The sequence below is a fragment of the Podarcis pityusensis genome, assembly GCF_964106645.2.
Source record: "Podarcis pityusensis genome assembly, chromosome: 16".
Classification (NCBI taxonomy): domain Eukaryota; kingdom Metazoa; phylum Chordata; class Lepidosauria; order Squamata; family Lacertidae; genus Podarcis; species Podarcis pityusensis.
This window is the reverse complement of record NC_138041.1, coordinates 41,738,109-41,750,215: the sequence shown is the minus strand read 5'-3', so window position 1 is coordinate 41,750,215 and position 12,107 is coordinate 41,738,109. Positions and strand designations below refer to the sequence as shown.

At 46.4% G+C, this 12,107-nt stretch overlaps 1 protein-coding gene across 1 annotated transcript in view; it reads left to right on the top strand.

The window, feature by feature from the left end:
- Positions 1-8,488, top strand: part of PITPNB (phosphatidylinositol transfer protein beta) — a 34,852-nt gene extending 26,364 nt beyond the window's left edge. Inside the window, exons 8-11 of the mRNA XM_080986632.1 lie at positions 1,702-1,779; positions 3,828-3,938; positions 4,175-4,297; positions 6,932-8,488. Of these exons, the coding sequence (XP_080842758.1) occupies positions 1,702-1,779; positions 3,828-3,938; positions 4,175-4,297; positions 6,932-6,982 (363 nt within the window). The 3' untranslated portion in view covers positions 6,983-8,488. The remainder of the gene's footprint in view (positions 1-1,701; positions 1,780-3,827; positions 3,939-4,174; positions 4,298-6,931) is intronic.
- Positions 8,489-12,107: the final 3,619 nt, after the last annotated feature.

Genomic DNA, 12,107 nt, shown 5'->3' with positions numbered 1-12,107 from the left:
AGGGGCCATTGGAAGTGGCTTAAGTGCTGCTCTGCTGCCCAGGAGGGAGGCCTGCCCACAAGATGGTGCTCTCGTTGCCGGGCAAAGGAGGAGGAATATGAAACAACCAGCCATTGAAGATTTGCCTGGGCTGTACTGGTTTGATAATGAGATGAAGAGTCTGTAGTTGGTGGCAAGGAGAAGGCAACTGCTCAGCCACGTCTCTCTCCCATTCCCCAATAGCCTCCGAGTTGGCTCTGCTGGTCAGTTGCTTCTCTGTAACTCAGAATTAGAGCTGATGTGATGTTTGCTCTGTGCTGTAGTTGTTGGACGCAGAAGGAAAAAATACATACCAAGAGTGATTGTGGCAATTGCACAGGAATCCCTTGGCTTCAACTGACTTAAGGCCAAGGTCCCAACTTGCACCTGGCCAGAGCCTGGCGTGTGCACCTAGAGCTGGGAGCAAATGCCGAGGGAGGGCAGCAGAACTCCCATCTTCCAAAACTGCTAATGGAGCATTTTGCTTTCTCTGGTATCCATGGGATTGATTCTTGCATACCTGTTCATCATCCTGATGGGGGCAGGGTGGGGGGTCCCAGAGGCTGGACAGTCTTCCATTCTGTTGGTCATATGTCTGGACACGGATTTTTAAAGCCTGCTCACCCACTGGCATAAACAAGTCCAAAATGCTCTCCCTCAACAACAGATGTGACCATCTGTGATTCTGCAGTGTCGGGGGTGGGGGGGACAAGACTTTTTTTGGAATGTGTTCACTTGCTGCTATCCTTGCTATCCTTCAGGCATCAAGTGAAGTCCAAACTTTTAAATGGACTTAGGATTCCTTAATGAGGCTTCCTAAATAAATAAAGAACACCTGTGTGTAGAGATATTGATGGAAGACGCATTGGGAAGTCAGCTTAAGGGCGAGTCTTCTGGAAAAGTGGCCAGTATTGTGTTAAATTCCCCTTTTTAGGGAAATTAGCTGCTGCTAAATCAGGGGTCAGCAACCTTTTTCAGCTGTGGACTGAAATGTAGCTAAAGCGGGCCTCTGGAATTGGCCCATTCTGGGGTGGCATCACAGTTATACCAGGAAGGTGTTGATTCCCAGCAGTGTGTGAGGCTTTCTTCTTTTCTTCCCCTTGCAAGTTCATCACAATTTCCCCAGCTGTATTTTTTTATTGTTAGGCAAGGCGGTGCTAATGTTCTAACGAGATTTCACACCTTGGCTGGTAAAGTGGCCAATTAGATGTGGGGGTTGCATGCTTAACCCTACGCCCCAACCAAGTGGGCTCAGTTTTGAAATCATCTTCATGATGTTGTCCAGGGGTCAGCAAACTTTTTCAGCAAGGGGCCGATCCGCTGTCCCTCAGACCTTGTGGGGGGCTGGACTATTTTTTTGGGGGGGGGAGAATGAATTCCGATGCCCCACAAATAACCCAGAGATGCATTTTAAGTAAAAGGACACATTCTACTCATGTAAAAACACCCTGATTCCCCGGACCCGCCTGCGGGCCGGATTGAGAAGGCAGTTGGACCACATCTGGCCCCCGGACCTTAGGTTGCCCACCCCTGTACTAAATGAACAGAACACAGCTATACTCTCCTTTATTCTACAGCTTCTGTGGCTCCTACTTGATTGTTTTTTGGCAATGAAAAATGCTGCCTGAGTGCCCCCCCAAAAAAACCCCATCCTAATTCCTCATTGGGCTTTTGATTTCACAGGACTACAAAGCTGATGAGGACCCAGCCTTGTTCCAGTCAGTCAAGACCAAGAGAGGCCCTTTGGGACCTAACTGGAAGGTAATACTATTTGACTTTTCTGTCCTAATCAACAGAAAAAGTCGACGCGGAATAGCTCTTGAGCAGGGATTGCCAACCCAGCACCCACAAGCGCTGTGGTCCTTTGGTGCCCCCAGGATGAACCATAATTCGTAAATTCCCAGCTTTTGTTTTAAAAAAGTCTCTAGCCTTTTTTAGAACCAGATATATGAAATAAAACATATAGACTATTACTGTTTTGGGGGGTTGAGAATCTAGCCTGCTGTGCCTTTTCAGGGTTTTGCTTTGTGCCCCTCCCTCTGAGTCACCCCCTTTGGCCACGAGTGTGAGAGAGGGAGAGGTGTGCATCTGTTTGGTATGTTTGTGAGAGGACAAGAGCAAGTGTCTGGGTAGTTTGGGGGGGGAGTGGGGGGAGGCATGTCTGAATAGGTGGACTGTGAGAGTGAGGCACAGGTGTACAGGTGAAGCATTTGCCCTTGAGTGAGAGGCATGTTTGCCTGTGGTCTGTGTCTGGGCGAGGGAGGGAGGGAGGGAGGGATTTTTCTCCTGGCTGTGGCTTGAGGCCTGAATTGGGGGGTTGTAGGCATAGATCTCTTAAAGCTCCCTTCTCGTGTGAATGGGTGAGAGTCAAGGCAAAACTGGCATGTTAGTTTTCTATCATAGTCATAGAATCATAGAATCATAGAGTTGGAAGAGACCACAAGGGCCGTCGAGTCCAACCCCCTGCAAAGCAGGAAACACCATCAGAGCACTCCTGACATATGGTTGTCAAGCCTCTGCTTAAAGACCTCCAAAGAAGGAGACTCCACCACACTCCTTGGCAGCAAATTCCACTGTCGAACAGCCATTACTGTCAGGAAGTTCTTCCTAATGTTTAGGTGGAATCTTCTTTCTTGTAGTTTGGATCCATTGCTCCGTGTCCGCTTCTCTGGAGCAGCAGAAAACAACCTTTCTCCCTCCTCTATGTGACATCCTTTTATATATTTGAACATGGCTATCATATCACCCCTTAACCTCCTCTTCTCCAGGCTAAACATGCCCAGCTCCCTTAGCCATTCCTCATAAGGCATCATTTCCAGGCCTTTGACCATTTTGGTTGCCCTCCTCTGGACACGTTCCAGTTTGTCAGTGTCCTTCTTGAACTGTGGTGCCCAGAACTGGACACAGTACTCCAGGTGAGGTCTGACCAGAGCAGAATACAGTGGCACTATTACTTCCCTTGATCTAGATGCTATACTCCTATTGATGAAGCCCAGAATTGCATTGGCTTTTTTAGCTGCCGCGATTTTTGAAGCATTCAGCATCCTAATTAATCCTAACTGCTTCCTATTAATCTGCAACCACAGCAGGTAAACATGCTGGTTGCCTTTAAACTATTTAAACCTTGAATCTTCTTTGCATGTGGAATGTCTGAAGTTTGATGCCCAGGGGCATCTCAAGGCGGGCGGGGGAGAGACTCCCTCCTCGGAAACCCTGGAGAACCATGGCTGCCGTTCCGTGGAGGCAATACTGAGCTAGAAGGGTCTGACTTGGCACAAGGCAGCTTCCTGTGTTCCTATGAGAACAGGGATCCTGTGAATATTAAATCTCTTTTGAGCCTTCTTTTGATATGAAATGGCACACCTGCTCTTGAGCTGAATGTAGCATTGATAAAATATCGGTTCATTTATTCTGGCTCTTTGCTGCCCTCGCCTCTTCCGGGGCACCAGCATTTCTTGCTGTGTGGTAGGATATTGCCCAGCCTCCCCCAGCCTCCCTATCAGCCCTTTTCTCTGAGGAGGGTGACTGGCCTGTGTGTGAAAATGTGCACCAGCTAGAACTGCATTGCACAGCCATGTTGGAAGGAAGACTGCCCACTGGGCCAGAGGCCACCTGGGTGCATCTTAATCAGCCATCGAAAAGCACTGACAGTGAGGGCCCAAAGCAGCCTTGGAGAGGAAGTCCTGTTCCATAGAATTGTGACTTGATTTTTTAGTAGGGATGACTTCAATTCAGTTCCCAGAGTCTGTCTGATGCCTGTCAAACAGAAACACCCCACTCACCTTCTTCTTTTGCTTCTCTGCAAACAGAAGGAGTTGTCTGCTGATGGAGACTGTCCGAAAATGTGTGCTTACAAGCTGGTGACAATCAAGTTTAAGTGGTGGGGACTGCAGAACAAAATAGAGAACTTTATTCAGAAGGTGAGAAGCTGGGAATGTTTGTCAGAGCTTGGAGGAGACAAGCTTCTCGTGTGTTGATTTGAATTGCCTGGTTTGACTTTGGAAGAATTGCCTTCTTGGGGGTAGATCTGCTTCTGGACTGTTCCCTTAGTCCTGTGAGAGAGGCAGCTATGAAGGCTGCAGGAGAAATAGAACAGCAGTTGCTTAGTGAACCTGAGGGACTGTGGCCTCAGCCTGCTTTTTTTTTCTCTCTAAAGCAAGAAAAAAGGATATTTACCAACTTCCATCGCCAGCTCTTCTGCTGGATTGACAGGTGGATTGACCTCACGATGGAGGACATCCGGCGGATGGAGGATGAAACGCAGAGAGAGCTGGAAGCGGTAAGAGTGCTCTTGCAGAGGTTTCTGACTTGGCACAGCTGCCATGTTCTGCTGCATTCAGGCCTTCTGGGAAATGCAGGACTGCACTTTGTTGGAGCATTACTGTGGTGGGAGAGACTGCTCAGCCCTCTGGAGGCTCACTCTTGAAGCAAAAAAGACAAGAGTGGCAAACAGAGCTGCTCACTTGAGCCAGCCCCCCTTTTTAAAAGGGCAAACCACAGATTGATGGGCTAGCTGCCTCTTTGACCAGGACATCCTGGCCAGTCTGCAGGGCTTTCCTTTCCCCTGTATGAAGTTTGGCTATTAAAACTTGCCTTGGCTTTTTGCTGGCTATGTGTGCTTGTTCTGTACGCTTCTGAATTACTGCTAATGCTACTAACGCTACAAGGGACATCTCCCCATAGAGCAGAGTGGCTGAGAAACCTGAGGAAAGAGTCAGAGCAGGAAGGAAGATCCCCAAGAGAGCCCCCTGGTGTCTGCCACATTCTTCTTCTGCTGCTCATTTGTTCAATCCTCCAGCGAACAAGGATTTTACAGTACATGTACATGATGGAGACTGTCCTGTGTTTCCTTTCTGTCCTTCCCTGTCATGTTGTTGCTGCCTGTCTCCTCTTGCGTGTTGCTTTGTGGGGCTCCCTCCATGGAGGTAAATGCAGGTTGCTCTTGGGCTCTGCACTGGGACCTCCAGCAGCCCATCCAGCCCTTGCTGCGGTGCTCCTTGAAGCTGCTGCCCTCTTCACAAGCATCTCTGTGTCTCTGGGCAGCCCAGTTGCACAGATGCTTCCTCATGTGATCAGAGGCACGGGGGTGCTGAGGGGTGCCAAGACTGCCTAGCCTGGAGGGAGGGGGAATGGGCTTTACGGACCTCTTGCCCCCTCAGGACCCGGTTTCTTGCCTTGAGCTCTTTTGGCCTTTCTCCTTCCTTGAAGGTCTCTGGCTGCCTTGGCCCATCTCTTCTTCAGCCAGCTTTTCTGTTTCTTCTTGACATCTTGTTGTGTGTGCTCCTTCTCTGATTCATCTCACCTCCTGCATCCCACCTTCTTTCTGTCCGTTGTGACTAACATCTTGCATCTGGTGGTTGTTTGCCCTTCATAGGAAGCCCCAGCAGGGGAGAGATGTTGCAGGACAGGTGTTTTCAATGGTTTTAGACGCAGGGACCACTTTTAACCCTAACATACATTTGGGGATCCATTTCTTAACCTTTTAATATATATTTGCTTGGTGGTAGTTCCTCCTCTTCTTTTTCCATTTCTCCTCCCCTGGGCAACTCGGAGTTTGCCGTTTGCTTGAACTGTGTGCTGTTGGTTGCAAATGGAGCGCTCTTCCTTCCTCTCACTTGCTTCAGGGCACAAGGCTATTTTATACTGGCTACCAGAGGCTTTTCTCTGACCAGTGTAATCCTTTCCAACTAAATCCTCCTCTGTTAACTGCCTAGTGGCTGACAGTTTTATTTTGCATCTAGATGCGTAAGAAGGGTTCCGTCCGAGGTACGTTGGCTGCCGATGTCTAGAGGAATCTTCTGTAGGGTCAGAGGCCAAATGAAGCTGTGTAAGTGATTTGGGTGCTGAGGATCTCAGGCCTCTCCTGCCAAAGGACATTTCCTGCCAAGGGGAGTTACTGTATCACTCAAATGATGCCACAGTGCTCCTCTAGCCTCCTTTTCCACCTTTCCCAGCTCAGGCGCTGGCACCTCAATGCAGGCATTTCATTTGTTATTTACTTTACTTAAAAGAGTTATAGCCCACCTTTCATGATGATGAGGTACAGCATAATATAAATGATAAAGAACTGATCAGTAAAACAAAAAAATAATTCTTTAAGATGCCAGTAAACAAAAGGTGATGAAAACAGTTGCAGAAAAGAAGAAGCTAAAAACCTAAAAAGCCTTGGTAAGGAGGCGCATTTTCACTTGGGGATCTGGTGTGCCTGTCAGGGGAGGGCATTTCGTCAGCCAACATGGCGACACACTCCAGGGCAAAGGCATCTCCTCAGAGCGACACACTCTGGGTCCTTGCTTCACCCCAACAGTGAGTGGCTTTTCTTGTGAACGTGACAGCTGTGGTTTTATATCAGAATGTTAAAAAACAAACAAACCCCACCCTCACCCCAGTAGCAGAACCTCATACTTTCCTGCCACACCCTAGATATACCCTAGACAGAGCTATCTGGGTCGCTCAGGACTTTGCTCTGAAGTAGGAGAGGCACTAAAAACTTGGTGGTTAAACTGGAAAAGAAGTAACAGGCTGCAGGCCTTTCCTCATTTTGCAAGGTGTATCCGAGCCAGTCACACTCTAGGCTGTTTCTCTCAAGTTAGCTTCCTACTGAATGAACTACAGCCTCTTGAGCCCCAAAGTTTGGCCTTTATACCTAAATGCACAACATCAGGATCTCTTATTCTGAGTGGGACACCCTGCAAATCGCTGAATGCTGCTTCAATTGTAAATTGACATTCACATCAGCTTCACAACATTCCTTTATCTTGGTGGTTTAGCTGCACGATGTAAAGATGGCTTCCCTGGAGAAATGTTCAAGAGCATTTGGCTGTCTGTCTCTCTGTCTGTCTGTCTATCTGTCTATCAGTGAAAACTGGTCACTGACTGACGGACTCTTTTCCCCCCCTCTCCCCCCATACAGTTGCGTAACCAAGGCGAAGTGAGAGGGACAAGTGCTGCCAATGACGAATGAAGACCGATCTGTGCTCAAGTCGCATACATGGCGTGTTGATACAACTGTGTGTGTGTGCATGTGGGTGCATGATTTTTGCACGTGCAATCATGCATGCACACGCACACGCTCACACACACATATGGTGTGCATTTGTACAGAGAGACGGCTGCAGTTTCTCCAAGGTACTGAATCTCTTCCAAAAAAGACAGAAGCTGCTTTCATTATGTATACCCAAAGCAAATAAAGCCACCTAGTGTCATTTAAGAGAGGAAGAGATTGTTGAATTATGCTAATTGGTATGTTTCAAGACTGTTGGTGCTGGACCAATTCTTTCCCTCTTGTTTTATGCCTGTCTTGAGCGTCTCTTCCTGCTAGGACATGCCTTGTCTTTTATGCTTAGGTTTGGATCAGAAGTTAATTCCCCATTTTGTGTTTCCTTCATGATTTTGTAATAGGAACTCTGAATGTATTTATAGCTATTTATTTCTAGATTGTCACTATCTTGGAATCAAATCAGAACTGTTTATTGGCAGTAAGGATCATTTCCCCCTCTATTGAGTGAAAAATACAAACACAACTTTTATCTGTCTGCTGCAAAAGGATCTGTCTTATTGGAGTTTTCTACATTGGAAAATCAAGTGTTTCTTCATTATAATTGGCAAAATAAGAAAATGCTTATAAGTCATAAGCATCAGGAGTAAAGGCATTACTGAAACCTTGTCAGTTCTGTCCTTAAGCATAAATTACCATAAAAGCAAAGCGCCCCAAAAGAGCCAAAGCGGCTGCTTTCTGGAAAGGTTGCCTTTTCCAACAGTTTCGTTCGGAAGCTATGCAGAAGTTCAGGAGTTTTGCACCAAGCACATGATCACATAAAGCTGGCACTCCATAGAAATTTCTTAAAGCTGTTTTCAGTTGAGGAAGGTGAATTGTATCTTGGATATAACTATCACAGTGCTTAGTAGCTCAGCAGCAAATATTCCAGGACCCCAAGCAAGCTTAGAGTTTGGGTTTGGCTTTCTGTTTGAGAGCTAATGGACTTTGGTTTGTTTGGTCAAAAGGCGCTGAGGTCTGATGAGCTCACCCTCTTTTTGAATGAGGCAGGCATGCCACTGGCTTGTGCGGGGGGAGGCACTTAAAGTGCAATAGAAGCTTGCTGCATTTTCATCTGGAGCCTCACCTTTCCAGGACTATGGTGCTTCTTCATCACCCCACCAGATGATTAGCTTTGTAAATATATAAATACTGTTTTTAAGAGACTTGCTCCTCTAGGCTTGTTGCTCATAAAATAATCCAAGGGCTGGCTTTTCCCATGCAAGAGTCTGCTCCCACCAATACAAAGGAGAGCCCCAATACCTGCCCCAAACAGCAAGTTACACAATGCATCAGTTGTGTGGGTTTGGTTGGGGGGGGGGGCGGTTCATAATAAACGAAGAGGGGGAACTTTGTAGCGAATGTAAAACTTAGTTTACTTCTGCAGTTTCTAAACTGTATTAAGAAAATTTAAATAAATTTGCTCAGAAAATACTCCTTGTCTGTTGTGTTCGGCTCTGGTGAAGAAGGGCAGAATTAGAAGCAGTGGAGGGCGTAGAACTGGTTCAGAGGGAGGAGCAGGCAGAGCCTTCAGTCTGGAAGGTCGCTTTGCCTGAAGCCTCACAGAATGGCCATTTTATCAGCCAAAGAGTAGCAGCCGATAGTCCTTTAGGAATTGCCCTCATCTGATGCTCAAAGAAGGCAATATCCACAAGGTTAGAGTCCCTCCCACCCCACCCCACCCCACCCCAATTATGCCACCAAGGCCCTGGGACAGGCAAAACTGAGTATGCAGCTGCTCAATTATGGGAAGATGTTCCTGTGATTGTGAAATTTGGCCATCTTAACTTTGCTATCCATTAGTGTTTATGGCCGGGGCTGGGGGGTTATGTCACTTTATCATATATGAATACATTTTTTGGCCTCTTTCTGAGATTTGGTTCCCCTCTCCCTTCTTCTCTGATTCTTTTCATCCTCTATTGTAGTGAGTGTGGCTCAGTAGTCAGTCTGCGTTGCCTCTTATTTGGGATCAAAAGAGACAGAGGCCACTTAGCAGGTGAAGGGAGCAGGAAAGAGACTGTGCACCAAAGAAGGCAAAGATTGCAAGCCTGCAAGACTTTATTGTATGTGAGCTGCTCTGGGAGCGTTTTGCCTGAATAATAGGTACAAATGCTCTAAATAAATTAATAATGGTGGTGATGAAATAATAGAAGAAGCTGCCTTGGCATGAGCACCAGATCCACAATGGCATCCTGATCTTAGTTGGTTGTGCATCCTTTGATGGAGTCCCTTCAGGAAAGGGCTTGTGTGCCATTTTGAGCCGGATTCCCTGTCATATGAGGGACCCATGAAGGTGCCATTTTGGTGCTCAGTTCCAGAGAACGCTTTGCCAGGCAGTGCATCCCAGTGGATCTGCAGCCTCTCTGGTGACTGAGCTCAAGCAGCCCAGTCGTCCCAAAGGCATCCTGGCTGCCTGCTGGGCCGAGGGTGAGGAAAGCAATGCTTGCCGTCTCGAGCAATGCAGCTTTGTCCTTTTTAATATGTCCAAGTGACAAAGTTGAAAGGTGGGCCTGGGGCGCCAATGAGTTTGAAGTTCTTATGATCTGCCCATTAAGTGTTAGCCTTCACCATCATGTTCATTGTCCCCACAAAGTGAGAGTGTAGGAAGTGCTCTGCAGTGTCTCCTTCCTGGGCCTGGAGGTGATTTAACACTCTTATTTATTGATTCTCTTGATTAAACTCTAATTTTATCTCCTATAAGTGTGGAAGATTTACATGAAGTATGTTCCATGAAGCCTGTGGCACATTAGAATAATTGAGTTCATTCTCTCTAGAGTCCTCATCTGCACTTGGAATGCATTATTTTTATTTTATGTATCCTACTTAGTTTTTTCAGGCTTTGGTTTGCTAGGCCACGATTATTTCTAAAGTATCTTGTGTTCCAGGTATCATTCATCTGTATTGCTTTCTGCTTAACAACAACAACAAAAATCCACTCCAGAACAGACATCACCCCACCCCTAAAGAAGAGTCAAGCAATAGAGGAACTTCAAATTACTGCAATCTATTAACTACAAATTCTAAAGATACTAAATTCTGTCAGCTGCGACTTGAACCAAGACAAAGGACAAGTGTTAAATGGCTTACCAATGCCAATATATTTGTGTTATTGCCAGCTCTGTTGCCAACTGCCACTGTTAATAGCATGTTTGTCACTGTCCATGCCAGTTGGTTGGGGATCACCATCTGATGAAGTCTATGGACCTTCTTCCCAGAAAAGGACATACGCACACACACACAAAGATTTGCATACAACTGATTTTATCACGTTGGAAAAATAAATGTTTGTGCCAAATTAATGGACCCTTGGTTAAGAACCCTTGCTCACTGCATTTCATTTCCCTTTGACCTTAGTATTTATAATTCTACCTGCATCCCAAAAACAACTTATGTGTACTTACATATACCAGCAACTCACAGCAACACTTCATGCATTTGGTGACATAGGCTAGTGTCCATAAAAGCTTATGCTATAATAAATGTGTTAATACTTAAGGTGTCATCAGATGCTAAGTTGCTTCAGACACACGAGTGGCCTTTTCAGTAAGATGCCCAGATACCAAGAACTGATAATTGCCTAGCTATTCTCATACTTGATTTAAGTGGCTGGATTTCAAGTTCTCGTGTGAAGGAAAAAAATCACCTTTCTGTACAACATTCAGAATCATACAAGCCTCCACTATCCTCCCTCTTTCTTAGATGTTGATTTGGGGTTGTGTTATTTACTCAGTGTAAACAAACTTAATGGGCATGATCAACTTAGGCCCATTAATTTCAATGGGTCTACATTGAGGACAACTAGCATTGGCTTACAACCCATTTTTTGTAACCAAAAGCCCCAGACGCCATCAGAACAATTCTCCCAACTCCTTGATCATTTCCTGCAGCTGAGATGGGACAACACGAGCTGAACACTGCACTCCAAAGGTGGCCACACCATGGGTCAAAGCATTTTTATTTTCCTGATGATCCCTAACATGGAATTGGCCATTCACCATAGAGAATGGCTTGGGCTGAGGGACCCCACTGTCTTTGGGCTCTCAGCATTCTGCTGAATCTCCACAGCCTTGGCCGCTTCTCGGGACGTGCCTAACTCCAGATCATTTTTATATTAAATAACACCAGTTGTGTTACAGCTGTGTGGAACTCCACTGCTAACATCCCTTGACTGTAAGGACCATATGTTGCTAATCCTCGCCTTCCTCTTCCTAATTACCAATACATCAGAGGACTTTGCGTTGGCTCCAGGTTTTGGGGGGCCTCTGGGCCCTCTTGCTTCAGGTCTAGCCAACAGAACCTCAGCAGATGCCTGGCTGTGCAAAGGACTGTGTCAGAAGATTTTTAGAATTAAAATGATGCCTGCAGTCTTGCCACCATGCTCAGGGGTTGGCAAGGGTGGCACAAGTTTTCAGGAGGCCCTAAGTGCCCTCACAGCCCAGCGAAAGGATTACCAGGTAACAATGAGTAGCCTTCAGTCTGCAGCAGTGACCGTGAATGGCCAGGATTGAGCAGCTGAACTTGCCATGGTCTGCCCCACTTTAATTTCCTCATGATGCAGTTCCACTGGGCCTGGTATTCTTAAAGCACCAGACGCCTCTCAGTTTTTCTATAGGGGACTCAGATGGCCAGGCATCAACAATAGTGGGCTCTGCTGGGACCCTAGCAATTAAACAAGGATGCTGGTGCCATACAATGAGGCAGGATTTTCCTTTGTACAGAGAATACTGATTTTGTGTGTGTGTGTATGATTCTTCTGTAGCTTTCAATAATTTAATCCCTCAGTGTGTCCTTGTTTCACATGACACTCCATGCTTTCCAAAGACACCAGACTACTGGATGACACAAGCCCATCTGGGCACAGGAGCAAATCACTGTTTATAGAACCATAGAATCGTAGATTTGGAAGGAACCACTAGTCCAACCCCCTGCAATGCAGGAATCCTTTGCCCAGTGTGGGGCTCAAACCTATGACCCTGAGAGTAAGCATCTCATGCTTTCCCGACGGAGCTAGATAACCAACACCTCACAACCAGTTAAGAATTCATTGCATGAA